Below are 19157 nucleotides of genomic sequence, written 5' to 3'. Positions count from 1 at the left end.
GATCTAGCTTCTGGCCAGAAACACTTGGCAGGCAGGACTTCTTGATCCGTTGAGAAGACCCCCCACCCCTTCCTCCACTATGGCCTGTTAAGTGCCTGATTTGAACAAGGGGCGAGATTCTCCGACCCCCCCCGCCGGGTCGGAGAATCGCCGGGGGCTGGCGTGAATCCTGCCCCCGCCGGTTGCCGAATTCTCCAGCACCGGATATTCGGCGGGGGCGGGAATCGCGCCGCGCCGGTTGGAGCCACCCCCCCCCCCCGCGATTCTCCGGCCCGGATGGGCCGAAGTCCCGCCGCTAAAATGTCTGTCCCACCGGCGTAGATTAAACCACCTACCTTACCGGCGGCACAAGGTGGCGCGGGCAGGCTCCGAGGTCCTGGGGGGGGCGCGGGGTGATCTGGCCCCGGGGGGTGCCCCCACGGTGGCCTGGCCCACGATCGGGGCCCACCGATCCGCGGGCGGGCCTGTGCCATGGGGGCACTCTTTCCCTTCCGCCTTCGCCACGGTCTCCACCATGGCGGATGCGGAAGAGACTCCCTCCACTGTGCATGCGCGGGAATGCCGTCAGCAGCCGCTAACGTTCCCGCACATGCGCCGCCCGGAGATGTCATTTCCGCGCCAGCTGGCGGGGCACCAAAGGCCTTTTCCGCCAGCTGGCGGGGCAGAAATTCGTCCGGCGCCGGCCTAGCCCCTTAAGGTTGGGGCTCGGCCCCCAAAGGTGCGGAGAATTCCGCACCTTTGGGGTGACGCGATGCCCGACTGATTTGCGCCGTTTTTGGCGCCAGTCGGCGGACATCGCGCCGATATCGGAGAATTTCGCCCAAGATGTGGCAGGCGTTGTCAAAAAGAGACAATATGGGTCTCTTGCTGGCTTTCCAGCTAGTGCCCAGGTTCCCCGTCACCACGAGTCTCCACCCATTGCCTTCGCTTATGCATTGACTTAAGAGTCAGCAAATTCAATGATGGAAGAAACCTTTCATCATTTTGGATATCACCTTTTTTTCTTTTAAAAAAAAAAAAATGTTTTTATTCAAGGTTTTTCAATAATTTTACAGAACACTCCAAAAAAGAAAATAATACAAAGAAAACAGGGCAATATACCAACAAAACAAAACAACTTAACCTTTTAAACGATTAACAATTTAACGCCTAATCCAAAGCAAAGTGGGGCATGCGCCCCTTACAAAAAGAAAAATAAATCAGCCCCCCTCCCCTGGGTTGTTGCTGCTGCTGACTTCCACCTAACATCCGTGAGAAAGTCAAGGAACGGTTGCCACCGCCTGGAGAACACTGCAAGGACCCTCGCAAGGCAAACTTTATCTTCTCCAACCTAAGAAACCCCGCCATGTCATTGGCCCAAGCCTCTATGCTTGGGGGTTTCGCGTCACTCCACATTAACAAGAGCCTTCTCCGGGCTACTAAGGAGGCAAAGGCCAGGACTCCGGCCTCTTTCGACTCCTGCATTCCCGGATCGTCCGATACCCCAAATATCGCTATCCCCAGCTCGGTTTCACCCTAGTGTCCAAGACCTTGGACATAGCCTTTGCAAAGCCCTTCCAAAATTCTGTAAGCGCCGGGCATGTCCAGAACATATGGGCGTGGTTTGCTCGGCTCCCCGAACACCTCACACACCTGTCCCCAAAAAACTGACTCATCCTCGCCCCTGTCATATGCGCCCTGTGCACCATTTTAAACTGGATCAGGCTGAGCCTGGCGCAAGATGAGGAGGAATTGACACTGCCCAGGGCGTCAGCCCACAGGCCTTCCTCTAGCTCCTCACCCAGCTTCTCCCACTTGCCCTTCAGTTCCTCCACCGAGGCTTCCTCTGCCTCCTGCAGCTCCTGGTGTATCTCTGACATCTTACCCTCTCCGACCCACACGCCCGAAACCACCCTGTCCTGTATCCTTCGGGCAGGCAGCAGCGGGAATTCCTCTACCTGCTTTCTCATGAACGCCCGAACCTGCATATACCTAAAGGCATTCCCCGGATGTAACCCAAATTTCTCCTCCAGCGCCCTCAGACCCCCCTCCCCGACTGCGCTCCAAGAACAGTCTCTTAAACCTCGGGGTCTTATTTGCCCACACAAATCCCATAATACTCCTGTTTACCCGCTTAAAGAAGGCCTTGGGGATGAGGATGGGCAGGCACTGAAAGACAAACCGGAACCTAGGGAGGACCGTCATCTTAATGGACTGCACCCTACCCGCCAGGGAGAGTGGCAACATGTCCCACCTCCTGAAGTCCTCCTCCATCTGGTCCACCAGCTGTGCCAGATTGAGCTTATGCAAGACCCCCCCAAACTCTTAGCCACCTGGTTACCCAAATACCTAAAATTCCTCTTCACCATCTTGAGCGGCAGCTCCTCCAACTTCTTCCTGACACCTCGCATGCACCACAAACAGCTCGTTCTTCCCCACGTTGAGCTTGCATCCCGAGAAGTCTCCAAACTCCCTAAAGGTCTGCATGACCTCCCCCATCCCCTCCACTGGATCCGCAATGTACAGCAGCAGGCCACCCGCACATAGTGAGACACGGTGCCCCCCCCCCCCCCCCGAACCAACCCCCTCCAGCTTCTAGACTCCCTCAGCGCCATGGCCAGCGGCTCAATCGCCAGGGCAAAAAGCAGGGGGACAATTCCCTTTTCCTTCGCCTCATTAAAGGTTCTCAACAGCAACGGGCTCAACAGTTCTGAGAACTTCTTGTAGAACTCAACCGGGAACCCATCTGCCCCGGGGCGTTGCCCGTCTGCATGCTCCCCAACCCCTTAACTAGCTCCTCCGTCTCGATCGGGGCCCCCAAACCCTCTGCTCGCCCCTCTTCCACCCTTGGAAACCTCAGTTGGTCCAGGAACTGCCACATCCCCTCCTGCCCCCTCCGGGAGTTCTGACTTGTACAAGTTCCCATAGAAATCCCTAAAGACCTCATTTATTTTAGCTGGACTCCCCACCATGTTCCCCCCCCTATCCCTGATTCCCCCAATCTCCCTAGCCGCCTCCCTCCTCCGCAGCTGATGCGCCAACATCCGACTCGCCTTCTCCCCATACTCACACACTGCTCCCTGTTCCCTCCTCCACTGGGCCTCAGCTTTCTCGGTGGTCAGCAAGTCAAACTCCGTTTGGAGGCTCCGGCGCTCCTTCAACAAACCCTCCTCGGGGGATTCCGCATATCTCCTATCCACCCTCAGTATCTCCCCCACCAGTCTCTCCCTCTCCATCCGCTCCCACTTCTCCCTGTGAGTCCTGATTGAAATTAGCTCCATCCTGACCACCGCCTTCAGCGCCTCCCAGACCACACTCACCGACACCTCCCCATTATCATTGGCCTCCACATATCTTTGGATGCACCCCCGAACCCGCCCACAAACCTCCTCGTCCGCCAGCAGTCCCACATCCATTCGCCACAACGGGCGCTGGCCTCTTCCCCCCCCCCCCCCCCCCCCCCCCCCCAACTCCAGCTCCACCCAGTGCGGGGCATGATCCGAAATCGCAATGGCCGAATACTCTGCCCCCTCCACTCTCGGGATCATGAAGTCCCCCCCCCATTATCAGATTACCTGCCTCCAGATCCGGAATCCGGCTCAACATCCACTTCATGAACCCTGCATCGTCCCAGTTTGGGGCATATACATTCACTAGCACCACCTGAGCCCCTTGCAGCCAGCCACTCACCATCACATATCGACCCCCTTTATCCGCCTCAATACCCACCGCTGCAAATGCCACCTGCTTACTCACCAAGATTGCGACCCCCCCTGTTTTTCGCGTCCAGCCAAGAGTGAAAAACCTGCCCACCCATCCCTTCCTCAGCCTGGTCTGATCTGCAATCTTCAGGTGTGTTTCCTGTAACATGGCTACGTCTGCCTTTAGCCCCTTTAAGTGCGCAAACACCTGAGCTCTCTTGACCAGCCCAATCAAGCCTCTCAAGTTCCACGTGATCAGCCGGATCAGGGCACTACCCCCCCCCCCCCCCCACCCCGCCAACTAGCCATCTTTTTAAGGCCGGCCATGCGCCCGCGCCTCTCACACTCTCCAGCCCCCCAGGCAGAGGATCCCCGCCCCGACTCTCCCTCTTACCTCCAACTCCCCCTCAGTCAGCACAGCAGCAACCCAGTCCCCCCCACCCCGGGCCAAGCAACTGCATAACCTCCCTGCTCCCCCCATTGCACTCCCGTAAGTCAGCTGACTCCTGCTGACCCCGGCCGCTCCTGCCTCTGCCTCCGATCCCCCTAATGAATTCCCCCTCGAAGTCTCCAGCCCCCCCCCCACTAAAGTGGGGTGGCCAAAGTCCTCCCCTCTGCCCCCCCTATAAACTGATGTGGACACCAAGACAGTACTGCCCCCCGCATCAGACCCCGCCCCCGCCTTTTCACGGGAAAAAGCCCGCGCACCCTGGGCCGACCCCGCCCCAGTGGCGCAGCTCCTTCCACCTGCAGCCTCGCCCCAATCCCCAAAGGCCCAGGGCCACAGGCCCACACACCCTCAAGCAAGTGTGGGGAACAACCCCCCCCCCCCCCCCCAAACAAGCACACATACAGAAAAAACATCGCCCCCTCCCACTCACTAGCATCCCCCATAACATGCTACAAACCACTAATTTGAGTCCAACTTCTCATTTTTGATAAAGGTCCATGCCTCGTCCGACGTACCAAAATAGTGGTGTTGGTCCTGATATGTGACCCACTGCCGCGCTGGGTGTAAAAGCCCAAACTTCACCCCCTTTCCCTGGAGAACGGCTCTCGGTGGCTCATTCGCCCTCGGCCTCCTCGCCAGGACTCTGTGCGCCCCATCCAGCTCCAGGGGCCTTCGGGAAGGCTCCCGCGCCCATCAGCGTACTCCGCATCGTAGCCACATACGCCCCAGCATCCCACCCCTCCACGCCCTCAGGAAGACCCAGAATCTTTCTCCTCGACCAGTTCCCCAGATCCTCGAACTTCTCCTGCCATTTTTTATGCAGCGCCTCGTGCGCTTCCACTTTGACAGCCAGGCCCAGGATCTCGTCCTCATTACCAGAGGCCTTCTGCTGCACGTCCTTGATCGCCGTCCCCTGCATCTTCTGGATGCAGCCTTTCAATCGACGCCTTCATAGGGGCCAACATCTCCTCCTTCAATTCTGCAAAGCAGCTTCTCAAAAATTCCTGCTGCTCCCGAGACCACTGAGCCCCCGCTGCCTGGTCCCCGCCTGCCGCCATCTTGCTTTTTCGCGCCGTTCTCTTCTCTAGTGCCACTTTTTTGACCGCTCCGCTCCTGGTCCACTCCATACAGTGCTGGGAGCACCTCACTGCTTCCTTCCCACACCGGGAATCGTCGTCCAAGTGCCGCTGGGGCTCCTTAAAAGGGCCCAAAAGTCCGTTCTCGGCGGGAGCTGCCGACCGTGTGCCCTACCCAGGCATAGCCGCAACTGGAAGTCGTCTGGATATCACCTTTCGAGGGTATCTACCATTAATGTATTTAAGGTCTTGTCTTCAAGCACTCTTTTTTAAAAAATTTAGAATAACCAATTAATTTTTTCCAATTAAGGAGCAATTTAGCGTGGCCAAAACCCACACAAACAGAGGGAGAATGTGCGAACTCCACACGGACAGTGACCCAGAGCCGGGATTGAACCTGGGACCTCAGCACCGTGAGGCAGGAGTGCTAACCACAGCGCCACCGTGCTGCCCATAAGCACCCTTCTTAATAACGTGTTCTAACTCATGTATGTCCTCTTGTTCAAAAGTTACATAGCACCAATATTATCTTAGATTTTCCCTTGTGGTAGTTGTAAATGTGTTTTTTGATTTGCCACAGCTGAGATCGGAAATGTTCCCATTAGTGTCAAATCAGCTTTGTTCTATCCTCTGCTCTACACGTCCAGTACGAAGTGCACAACCAGGGATCATGTTGTCTGTTTGGGTCTTGTACTGCTCTAGAATCAGCACCAATCCCTTTCGCTTCAACCCAGTTTTGGTTAATTGTCAAATTCCTTTCTGGTTATCAGCTTCCAGGAGGTTTATTACTGCAGTGTTTCTCCCTGATGTTCTGTCGGGCTTTCTTACTTCTTTTGACTACTATTTTGTTGCTTGGCTTGATAGTCTGGAGTACACGATCTAACCAATTTACCTTTGTTTTGGCAAATATCTAATCAAGGCCCTCCCAAGTCAGGAACAGCAAAACCCCTTCACTAGTTCTTAGTTTACTTATAAGCATTTCCTCTGATCATTCACTGACTATTAGACAAACATGCCATAATCCACTAGTTTGGTTCTGTACTTGTTTAATTTGCTACATTCTTGCGAATTCCGAGCCGCTGTAAGTGTACAAGCTGTGTACTGTTCCTCGCTGCACCTGAACCTTTCTGTCTACTCGTGCAGTGCTAAATGTAAACATTCTGTCACAAAGTTAGTTTAAGACCACATCCATGTTTGTAGTGCATACACACACTGATGATCTCTTGCTATATACAGCAAATTAATTATAGAGTCTATATATAGTAACTATATATAACTATCTTTGTGTATATATGATGCACGTTTGAAAACCCATTGCATCTCAATGTATTTGAATCTAGGCTCATTCAATATAACTCATTAATGTATCAGTTTTTAGCTATGATTCACTGTAAATTAGTAACATTTTTTAATATTGTTTAAAGACTCTAATTGCCAGCAGGAAAACTAGCAGCAGAAATTAAGTATTGACCTTGCAAATAATCGAAAGAACATGGAATTATATCTAGCTGCATGGATGTGAGGCTACATGGTGATGACACTGTCTTCATGTTCAGAGCCACAATCCCACCCGATGTTTAATGCAAAGGCCACTTACTGCTGTAACCAGTTGTGAATGCAAAGAGGGAAATCGGCTATTTTCAATGAGGAAGATGGGACAAACCCCTTGTAAAACTAGTGAAGGAGTTTTGCTGTTCCTGACTTCTGAGGGCCTTGATTAGATATTTCAGTTGGGCCACCTCACCTTTTCTTTATTCGTTCTTGCGATGTGGGCATCGCAGGCTGGGCCAGCGTTTGTTGCGCACCCTAATTGCCCTCTAACCGCGTGGCTTGCTAGGCCATTTCAGTGGGGGGGGGGGGCGCAGTTAAGAGTCAACCACATCGCTGAATGGGCATGGAGTCACATGTAAGCTAGACGGGAAAGGACAGCAGATTTTCTTTCCTAAAGGACATTAGTGAGCCAGATGGGTTTTTACAACAATTGGCAATGGTTTCATGGTCATCATTAGACTTTTAATTCCAGATTTTTAAATTGAATTCAAATTACACCATCTGCCATGGTGAGATTTGAACCCGGGACCCTGGGTCTCTGTGTTACTAGTCCAGTGACAAAACCACTCCGGCACCACCTCCCCATGTGGGATAAAAGCTGGAATCACTACGTTCCAATACAATTTGGATTTGGATTTTGTTTATTGTCATGTGTACTGAGGTACAAGGAAAGGTATTTTTCTGCGAACAGCTCAACAGATCATCAAGTATATGAAACGAAAAGAAAATACATAATAGGGCAACACAAGGTACACAATGTAACTACATAAACATCGGCATCCAATGAAGCATACAGGGGTGTAGTGATAATGAGGTCAGTCCATAAGTGGGTCGTTTAGGAGTCTGGTAACAGCGGGGAAGAAGCTGTTTTTGAATGCGTGTTCTCAGACTTTTGTATCTCCTGCCCGATGGAAGAAGTTGGAAGAGTGAGTAAGCCGGGTGAGAGGAGTCTTTGATTATGCTGCCCGTTTTCCCAGGCAGCGGGAGGTGTAGATGGAGTCAATAGATGGGAGCCATTAGCTAGCTGTCTTTTGCTGAAGCACGCAGACAAGGAAAGAAAAGCAGTGAATACTGGCTTAGTTAACATCACATTTCAATTAGGATATGAGTGGAGAGTCAGGGACAGTTAGTAACAGAAAATATTGGAAAAGGAAATTAGAACAAGCCTAGGATCTACAGGCTAGTTAGCAGAACACCATTTATAGGAAAGCATGGAAAAACAAAATCCAGAAACCAAAATAGAATAAAGAATATTGAACAGGGATTTCTTAAGGATTGACGAGAGTTATTGAACTCTTGTTAGTTGTGTCAGCAATGGCTGAGTTGATAATATTCTTCCCTTTAGTCACTGGGCGCTGGTTCAAGTTCCACTCAGGAATGTGAGCACAAACACCAATGTGGACATTCCAGTGTAGTACTGAGATTGCTGCACAATTGGAGGTGCTGTCTTTTGGATGAGATATTAAAGAGAAGCCTCATCTGCCTCTATAAAGATCCCATGGTACCATTTATGAAGAGAGCAGGGGAGTTGTCCCTAGTGTCCTGACAAACTAATTTCAATAAATGAGTGTAAGGAGTGTTTTATTAGGAGTAAGGAGGCCACCTTTTCCTTGGAGTCTAAATGGGATAGAGAGACAATGGGATCAAGGGCACAGCCTTACAAATTGGTAAAAGCAGCAATGTGGTTAACTAAGCTAAAAAAAAAAGTGAATTCAGTGGTAGAGAAAAATTAAACTTGTACAGTATGTTGGCTATACCACACTTGGGATGCTGTTATGGGCCAGGATTTGGAAAACGCCAAAGTATACCATGGGAGTTCATCTGACCCGCAACTGTTTATAGATTTTGGTTACGATGAGTACAAGGGCCCGCCTTTCAGGTGTTATTCAACACAGGCCTTAAGCAGTTTTAATCAAAAACAAAGTTTATTCTACAAACTTAGTTAACATTTTTATAAACGAACTCAGCTAGCATTTTTATCAACTACCAACATAAATACTCCACACAGCTACAGTACTCTATGTATAACCCTTAACAATTTCCCCCTTAAGCTGTTCCAATTTAATAATGGATGCCATAAACCAGAAAACCCTTTTCAAAGGGGTGGCCCAGCACTCAAGCTGGTTTGGATGCTCTTGTGCCCTTTCCAAAACAGCAGGTTTGAATTTCTTCCAGAAAACAATTCTCTCTTTTCAAGTTGTCAAGCAGTCTGGAAACCGCTTTTAAAATGCAGAAGGAGAAACACTTCTTTCTCAACCAGTGCTAGACAAACCAGTTCAAACTCAAAGTGAGAGTAAAACTCAGAGCCACAGCCCAGCTACACCCACACAATGACATTACTGAAGCCATGTGATAAGACAAAAACATTTCTTAAAGGGGCACTCCCATGACAATACTATGCACAGTTATGATTTCCATATGACAAAAATAATAATCTTGATTAGTGTCACAAGTAGGTTTACATTAATACCGCAATGAAGTTACAGTGAAAAGCCCCTAGTCTCCACACTTCGTAGCCTGTTCGGGTACACTGAGGGAGAATTCAGAATGTCCAATTCAACTAACATCTTTCGGGATTTGTGGGAGGAAACCGGAGCACCCGGAGGAAACCTACGCAGACACGGGGAGAACGAGCGCACTCCACACAGTGACCCAAGCCGGGAATCGAATCCGGCTCCCTGGCGCTGTGAAGCAACAGTGCTAACCACTTTGTTGCCGTGCTGCCCTAAGGATGTAGAAGCAGCACAAAAAGACGATTTAAACGGGTGATGATAGAACCAGGAATGTCAAATTGTTGCAAATGGATGAATAAGCTGAGATTCTTTTCTTTAGAAGAGAGATCCTTATTATAAGAAGACTGGGTGGTGACAGTAGAGGCTTTTGTGATTAATACAGGGCTTAATGCAGTAAACATAGAGCTGGGCTAGGCCAAAATTAACAGCTACAAATATAGCTAGTGGCTACCAAATCCGATAAGCAATTCAGGAACAAAAACAGAATTCTGGAAAAGCTCAGCATGTGCAGGGAGAGAAAACAGAGCCCCCTCCCCCACCCCCATGTGTTTTCTTGATTTTGCATGTCCCGCACCCTCCGCCGCCAGGGGGGGGTTTGGGTCGCCATCAGCGCACTGTAAGATCCTGCTGGAGGGAGGGACTGGAACATTTTGGCCAATGTTTCAAATCAAGACTTTGAGACCTCGAAAGGTTAACTTTGTTTCCTCGCCCTATAGATGCTGCCAGGCCTACTGGATTTTCTGACATTCTCTGTTTTTGTTTCAGGTTCCAGCAGCCGCATTATTTTGCTTGCGTTTTAAGGATTTCGGGAGTGTGCGAATGTGAAACTTGCTATCTTGCCGAGTAGTTGAGGCAAATAGCATAAATGTATTAAAGTCAAAGCTAGAGATGTACACTGGGAGGAGGGAGTAGAAAGATGGGGTGAGATGAACAAAGGTGAGAGGAGGCTCATGTGCAGCTTAACACTGCCAAAGGTTCATCGGGCCATGTGGCTTGTTTTTGTGTTGCCGAATTAGGTGAAACTTGTATAAGAAACACAGCGTGCAGGTATAGTAAGCAATTAGGGATGCAAATGAAATGATGGCTTCCATTGCAAGATTTGAAGAACAAGAATGATAAAGAGCTTGCTACAATACTGGACTTTGGTGAGGCCAAACATGGAAGACTGTATACCGATTTGGTCTCCATCTTTAAGGAAGGATATACTTGTATTGGAGGCGGTATAGTGAAGGTTCACTAGATTGGTTCCAGAATGAGAGGGTTTTGGCATGATGAGATTCTGAGTCAATTTGGCTTACACTCTCTGACATGTAGACGAATGGGAGGTACTCTCATTGAAACATAAAAGATTCTGAAGGGGCTTGACAGGGTAGTCAGAGAGGTTGTTTCTCCTGGCTGGCATTCCCTTTGGCTCTTACTTTATTGGTTAAAACCCACCAATAGGACCAGGCTTTTAGTCACTTCACCTTTAGCTCAGTGTCTGTTTCTTTCTGATTATCATTCTCTGAAGGTACCTTGGATTTTCTTACTGGTTAATGCTGCTGTATAAATGTAATAGTGTCTCGAAGTGTCAGTGCCATAGGATATGGAACTTTTAAGTGTGTATTTCTAATGTGGCTATTTTTCATTGTGATCACAGAATAATACAGCATGGAAGGGGCTCTTCGGCCCATCGAGTCTGCACCGGCACATTAAAAACACCTGACCTGCCTACCTAATCCCATTTACCGGCACGTAGCCCATAGCCTTGAATGTTATGACGTGCCGAGTGCTCATCTAGGTACTTTTTAAAGGATGTGTGGCAACCCGCCTCTTCCATCCTCTCAGGCAGTGCGTTCCAGACTGTCACTCCCCTCTGGGTAGAAAAAAGCTTTCCTCAAATCCCCCCCTAAACCTCCTACCCTTGAAGTTGTGTCCCCTTGTAACTGACCCTTCAACTAAGGGGAACAACTGTTCCCCATCCACCCTGTCCATGCCCCTCATAATCTTGTACACCTCATCAGGTTTCCCCCTTCCGTCTTCTCTGCTCCAGCGAAAACACCCCAAGCCTATCCAATCTCTTCATAACTAATAATGTGGTAATGTTATTTAAATTCACTCCCATTTATTGGACATTCTAGAATGATTGTTCCTCTTGACCGGATGTAAGCACAGCCACCTGCACAGACTAGAATATTGGAATTGTTTGAATTCTGCTGTACTCAGGTCAAGAGAGCCATCATATTCCTATTCATTGTCCCCCTAATCAATTGTTTGTAAACCTTTGGGTAGGTCTTACTATAACAAAGCAAAAAAAAAAAAGAAGACTTGCATTTATGTATCGCCTTTCATGACCGTAGAATGCCCCAAACTGCTTCACAGCCAAATAGATATTTTTGAAGTGTAGTCATAGTTGAAATATGGCACAGTTGCCATTGCAGCCAACTTGCCCCCAGCAATGAAAGGAATGGTTAAATCAACTATGTTGAATGTTGTTGGTTGAGGGATAAATGTTGGCCAGGACACTGGGAGATATCCATTGCTTTTCTTGGAAAAATCAGATGAGATTTTGTCCATCTGAGAGAAGAGATGTGATCTTGGTTGAACAACTCCTTGAACGAAGGCACTCCAGCAGTGTAACATACCCCTCCGTGCTGCATTGGCAGTATCAGCCTAGATTGTGTGCTTGGGTGCCTGGAGTGGGACGTTAAACCTGAAGCCTATGTCCTAGCAATGAGACCAGGGGGACAATAAATATCACGTCGTGTCTCAGTTGGGAAAGTCAGGTAGTGAAAACCATTAACATGCTGTTGATTTACAGAGATAAAGTTTTCATTTCTATAGCACCTTTCATCATCTCCAGATGTTGCAAAATGCTTTACAGCTACTGAAGTTCTACTAGAATGTAGCAAGCAGCAATCAATTGACTCACATAAAGCTCTCTTAAACAGTAATGTGATAATGACCAGTTAATCTGTTCTGGTGATGTGGGTTGAGGGATAAATATTGCCCAGGGCACTGTGGAGAATTTCTCGCCTCCTGTTTGAAAGAAGGTAATGGGACCTTTTGATCCATCCATGAGGGCGAGGAGAGATGTGAAGAGAATACCGCCCACAATCTTCTTTCTTAAACAAGGCATGCACAAAGCCAAAGCTGACAAAGTGTGCAAAGAGTTAACCTCCGGGGCAGCCAATACTTGCGTAACTCCTGGTGTATTAAGTAAATGAGATCGAGAGAGAAGCTGTAGTATTACTTGGTGTTGTGTCATTGAGATGTACGTAGATTTGCAAATGAACAAGAATGATTTTTACGAATTACAGGGTACCACCCTCTCCCAACCACCCGGGGTCTCCAATGAGCTGGAGACGACTAGTCCATGGTTGTGTGGACCAGTACTAAAAGGTGCTCTGGAGAGGTCTCGTGGATGAATCCTCCGTCTTAGATGGGCATTGGCCTGTTTAAATATTCAGATCTGGATCTCCCTGCGAGGGCGAGATCCAGACCGTGCCGGGCGGAGAGAATCTGGTGACTTGCGATCAGCCCGACGCCTAGCCGGAGCATGATTTAGGGCTCGCGTGCGATTTACCTGTAGCGCCTGGATCCATGCCAGGTGCAATGGGATTGCTGAATCACGCCCTATATATCACCTTTCTTCGGGAAACCGGCAAACCCTATAGATATCCCATCAAGACCCCAGACCCAAGATGAGAGAAAGAAGGGGAAAATCCACCTGCAGCTTGTGAAAGGTGTCTGACAATAAAGATATTCTCAATCCCAGAGAAGTGCTGGACCATTTTGCAATCAATAAAGCCAATCAAAAATACAGAATATTCCCTCCCTGTAACAGGTCATTGGAGTGACTAACGGGGCAAAATGAATATTATTTTAGTTTGGTGGCACTGACGTTTTTGCGACCAGTTGGGGAAAAATGCTTCAATAGATTTTCTCTCTGCATTCACCCATTTCCAGAATACAGGGCGGGATTCTCTGACCCCGGGCCAGGTCAGAGAATCGTCGGCGGGGAGGAAGGAGGAGGGCGGGATTCACGAGATGCCACTCCGAAGCCGGACATTGGCGCTGGCATCGGCGCGGCACCGGTCGAGCACCCCCCCCCCCCCCCCCCCCCCCCGGTGATCCTCCGCACGCGATGGGCCAAGTGGCCGTCGAGATAGGCCGAGTCCCACCAGCGCCGTTCACATGTGGTCGACCTTGCCGTTCATCCTGTGGGGGGCGGCCTGGTGGGAAGGAGTGGGGATCCGATCCCCGGGGGGGGGGGGGGTCTCCACCGTGGCCTGGCCCGCGATCAGGGGCCTACCGATCGGCGGGCTGGCGTCTCCTGGTGGGGACCTATTTTACTCCGCGCTGGGCCCCTGTAGCTCTACGCCATGTTTCATTGGGGCTGACACAGAGAAGGCAACTAGCGCGTGTTCGCGCTGGTCATAACGCATGCGCGAATTCGCGGCAGGCATACCGCGTATGTGCAGACCCGCAGTGCCGGTTTGACGCCGGTATCGGCAGCTGGGTGAGTCACTCCAGTGCCGCGCTGGTCCCCTGTAGGGCGCAGGATCGCTGATCCTGGGGGCCTGTTGACGCCGTCGTAAAACGTGATGCCGTTTACAACGGCGTCAACACTTAGCCTCAGTATCAGAGAATCCCGCCCACAATCTTGCCCTCAGTACAGTCTTTTTTGCCATCCTTCCCCCCCCCAAAAACAGGCTCCCTCTCCTCCCTATCACACCATTAGCAGTGTCTATAGACCACAATATATCAAGCCAAGGACACCATACTCTAGCTGCAAAACAATCTCCCAGTTTGACAGGAGAATAAAGTACAAGGCTATAAAACTAAAAAAAAAGTCACATGCGCTACATATCCCAGACTAGAGGAAGAATTCTTTAAACATAAACTGCTCACTAGATTTACTGCTCTTGTAAATTCCCAGTCAAATCTGATGACCATGAAGAAATCCTTCAAGCAGGAAGCTATGACTTTGTAAAAAATTTGTACGTAGTCCTTTGCTCTCCCCCCACCCCCACACACCCACCATGATGTTTCACTAAATGGCTTTTCTCTGTTTCTTGCTTGCAGCCCATAAAATAATCCCCATGGCATTTCTTTCTTCAAGAGTAGCATTGACTGTTTGTTTTGTTTTCAAGGCCACGGAAGTTAACCTGAACAACATGCTTTGTCCTGCGGTATCCGACCCTTTCTACAGCTCCTGGTATCGAGTCTGGGCTTCGGGGCATCAAACATTGATGACGGTGACGCACGGAAAGCTAGTCACACTCCTCTTCTATACAGCTGCCCCTGCTCGCAAGTACTTGGTGGATACGGTCAAGCTGCCACTGAAGAAGATCATTTGAAATGTTGCAGTTGATCTTATCTGGCTCAGCAAATTATTTCGATTGTGTTTTTCTTTCAGCTGATGGCAGAAAATTTAGAAAGGTATAGATTTAAAAAAACAAAACAATTTATTTTATTGGCTGCAGCCAGTGGCACAACGGTGGCCTTAAGGGATCTTTATGTGAAATGAGGTTTTGTACCTTTTCCAGTACTTTGTGAAACTTGTGTCGTTTGCTCCTGAGATTTACAATTTCAGATTTAAATGAACAACCTCCAAAAAGGATCATTTTCATGATGCAAAATGAATTGCAATAGAAGGCCCAGAAAATAGCTGGGGCAGGTTTTTCATGTTCCATTCCTTTCCAAGTCCAGTCTCCTTCAGATGTGTTCTTAATCACCCAATACATTCCCACCCGGATAGCTTTTGAGTAATTACTTGAAATAAAATGATCAATTAGATGGATTATGTGCCTCTGTCAGACTAGACGTATTAAGTTATTTGGTTCCAGGAAACTAATGGAAATTGATTCTATTCTGCAGACTTTTTTTTCTCATCCAGTTAAATTGAGGAAGCTAGTTTATTTAAGAATGATATATAAATGTTGGAAAGAATGTTGCATTGGAGTTAACCCACGTTAACTCTTCTTGCCTCATCCTTGAGGTTTACTCATTTTAAGGGTGTGATGCTTTGGCCATATCCCAGGCAGGTGACTAGACAAGTAACTTGATCCCAGGTTGCACCCAACAGTGCTCTGGACTTTACTACTGTTTGGGGATGACTCTTCCTTGCTGTAGATAATGGTCTTGTTCCACTTGTCATTTCGTATAGATGGCAGAGCTATAACCGAAAACTTGGTCTCAGAGCTTGTTAGACTCATAGTGCCCATTTAAAGCAACTACTTGCTGTTGCCTTATCACTCGGTTTTTAATTCCCTAAAGTCACATTTCCACAATTCCAAAGATTTGACAGCAAACAGAGACATTGCCTCCTATTGCTACAAGACGTCTATTTCCTGGGTTGTTCATTTTAACTGTATGCTGCAAGCTGGGGTTTAGATATATTCCAGTGCGAGTACACCTGTTGATAAAGAACACTGGTGTGTTTGCAATGATATTTATATATTTGTATGTGTCGTGGAGTTTTTTTCAAAGATCAAAACTTGTAATTAAGTTACTATAATTAATTTCCTATTGTGAAATGTGAATAGTCTAGTAAACTTGGCTTAAAAAACAATTGTATGAGTTATTTGTACCTTCATGTGTTTATGTCATCAAAATTTAAAGTTTTATAATATGGCATGTACCTAACAGGCCAGTAACTCTATCTTGATTTCATAAGTAAGGTAAGCTTTGTGTCTATAAAGCAACCTTATTCAAAAAAGTTAACAAAATTGTTGAAGCTATTTTACGCTGTTAAATGTTCTAAAGAATTATTTCCATATTAAGTCTAAAACAATTGTCTTACACAAAATGTAAAGATATCTACGGTTGTATGAATACACTGTACTGAAAAATGTTCACCTTGACTATGGGGAAGATTGTCTAATTCCCCTGAGACGAACTGGCATAAAGAGTAATAATCCGTGTTTGACTGGCTTCCTAGGTCGACTCTATTACTTGTCTCATATAATCCATCAACAATCATCTATCCTTCATTCCATTTGTTACAAATTATTTCCACGCTCCGTTGCAAGGCTTTCGAGCTTTTTGCCTTTGAAGATCTATGATTTTTTTTTTTCTCCTGGAAGTCCCATAATTGGGGTTCAGCTATTTGAAAAAAATTATGCGTTGACCTGTATTTCCCTTTCTCTTTCATTTCATCCGTGCGTCACGATTCCTAATGAAAGTAATTTAGAATTCCTTGTCATCTAGGTAAACGTTAACATAAATGTGTTTCAACATTCAGAGAATGGACGCAGTTGGACGTAATTTGTTTGAAAGTATACAAGTATTTTCGTATGGTGGTAATTATCACATGTTGTTCTTTTGTAACCTTTTTGTCTTTGAGATTGGATTTTAAATATATAAAATAAGTCTTTACAAATTAGTCCTTTTATGTAATGTATTAATATGCCTTGCCCTTCCCTCTATTCAACCCTGGACATTCTAGTTCATGACTATGTTTATGGTTAGTCCGTATTGCTTCTCAGGTATTGCAGAGGAAAGCACATTGGAATCTTTGATCATGTTTTTCCTCTTCCTTCCAGACTGGTGGAAGGGAAAATCTAATGCCTCACTCAAATTACTGAAAAAGTGACTCATCAGAAACTTATTGTGCTTCGTCATTCCTCTAGTGAGAAAGTTGAATGCTCCAACTCTGCAGCTGCCCATTGATATAACATCTCTTAAAATAATTTAGTTGAACTTTTCCCCAGTGGCCTTGTAGATGAATACACCATTTGGTTTCCAATTATGTCCCGCAGAACAAAGTAATTCCGGTTCTGATGCCTGATCTTGTGGTGCTGAGCTGCCTTCAGCTAAAGTCCTCATGGCATAACTGCAACTGGGATCCTCGAGCCTGGACTCGGAAATGGGAAAGAAAAAAAAGTAATGGTGGCCATTTATCACATATGTACAGATATCAGATGAGGACATGATTGGATGAGGCTGTGATGCTGACACTCACTGGGCTGAGCAAAAACTGAAGGCGATGGGGGGGACACCCAGCCCATTAATTGGAGAATGGTGCTTGCATGAGTCAGATTTAAGAAAGGGAGGGTGGAAACACTATAAAACTATTTTAAGTCCTGGAATTAATGTACATTTGCTATTCACTAAAGTCACAACATTGGGGAAAATGTGGAATTTGGGTACAAAAATATTACACTCCAAACCCTACTCCTTAATAGATGTTATATTTATTCAGCAGTTTGCTCATAAAATATAGATTCAATTAAGTATTAAGGACACAATGGTAATATTTAAAACTATTTGTCACAAAGTTAAAGCTCAATTTTTTTGAACTTAACCAGCCATAAACGGTGCCATAAGGAGCAAGGGCTTTTGTACACTATGTAATAGGTTGGTTGAAAACTCATAAAGGGAATGTCATTATTGTAGTACCCAACATTGTATGGGGCAAGGGATTGGAAGAGGGAAGTAGATCAATTTTGAGTGGCCATGTGCCTTCGGGGCACGTTTGTAAAATGGATTATTTAACGTTGCTTTTAAATGTGGCCTCTGAAGACATTCCAAATGTACAGCAAAAAAGTAATATTACAGCTGTAACTGTTTGGAAACGAGCCTATCAAAGCCACCTAAGCAGCAGAGATAAAGTCATGTTGTGGGGGGGGGGGGGGGGCGATGGAGAATGAAAAAGTTGCAAGCTGCACAAAATGAGCTTTGACACAGAATTCTCTTAACTTTTGGAAGAATTTTTGTAGAAATTGTCAAGTATCTTCACAATAGTGTGGCCTTCTTAAATATATATCTGCAAGCCACTCAGAGGTATTTATATTCCAACTCAGGGAGCTGAAGAACTGCCTGGAGTCACCAATCACTCATTGTGAAATAAGGTGAATGTAAAGATGCTTTTTGTTCTCTTGATATTTATTCTCTGGTCACTCCATATTGTTGTTTCATGCTTGTAATTCCAAGGTGCCGGGGAAATCTGTAATCTGTATTTTGATACATTGTGTATCAGTTCTTTTGAAAGGCTCCTGATCTTTCTTTCATAACTAAGAGTTTTGTAACTTTGCTCAGAAGATTTGGGTAGATATCCTATACCGCAAATGGGGTAAAATGACTTCCAAACTTTTAAGTTTTCAAACAGCAAAAACAGAAAAGCAAATTCCCAGCAGTTCCGGAGATGTAACTTCCTGCTTCAAGCTGCTTTTTAAAAAGAATTATAAACCGTTCTGTTTGGCAGATACCAATTTTGTCACAAACTGCACATTTCTGGTTTGTTTTGTTTATATGTTTATAGAAATTGTTTAATAAAAGGTGTACACTTCATACAAGACTATGTGCAGTTATTACTTGTGTCATCAAACTGCAGCCCAATATTTTTCAGTCCTCGTGACAGGTTCTTGCAAAGGTGTTTCCAATGTCAGGTACTATATAGTTTCAAGAAACTTCAGAGAATCGTGAACACCGCCCAGTCCATCACACGAACCTGCCTCCCATCCATTGACTCCATCTATACCTCCCGCTGCCTGGGGAAAGCGGGCAGCATAATCAAAGACCCCTCCCACCCGGCTTACTCACTCTTCCAACTTCTTCCATCAGGCAGGAGATACAAATGTCTGAGAACATGCACGAACAGACTCAAAAACAGCTTCTTCCCCGTTCTTACCAGACTCCTATGGACTTGCTGTACCTGCATTCTACCTTTTTATGGACTGACCTGATTAACACTACACCCCTGTATGCTTCACCCGATGCTGGTGTCTATGTATTTACGTTTTGGACCTTGTGTTGCCCTATTACATATTTTTTTAAATTTTCTTTTCATGTACTTAATGATCTGTTTGAGCTGCGCGCAGAAAAATACTTTTCACTGTACCTCAGTACACGTGACAATAAACAAATCCAATCCAATATGCATGGAGACTTTTAGGCACCT

The 19157-nt window shown here is 46.8% G+C and overlaps 1 protein-coding gene across 1 annotated transcript in view; it reads left to right on the top strand.

Annotated features, from left to right (window-relative positions):
• The window catches only part of LOC140421201 (transmembrane protein 164), a 201360-nt gene extending 182808 nt beyond the window's left edge, over positions 1–18552 (top strand). Inside the window, exon 6 of the mRNA XM_072505726.1 lies at positions 14407–18552. Coding sequence (XP_072361827.1) covers positions 14407–14613 — 207 coding nt within the window. The 3' untranslated portion in view covers positions 14614–18552. The remainder of the gene's footprint in view (positions 1–14406) is intronic.
• The last annotated feature ends 605 nt before the right edge of the window (positions 18553–19157 follow it).

This window comes from Scyliorhinus torazame, chromosome 5 (assembly GCF_047496885.1).
Source record: "Scyliorhinus torazame isolate Kashiwa2021f chromosome 5, sScyTor2.1, whole genome shotgun sequence".
NCBI lineage: Eukaryota > Metazoa > Chordata > Chondrichthyes > Carcharhiniformes > Scyliorhinidae > Scyliorhinus > Scyliorhinus torazame.
This window is presented reverse-complemented; position numbering and strand designations above follow the sequence as displayed.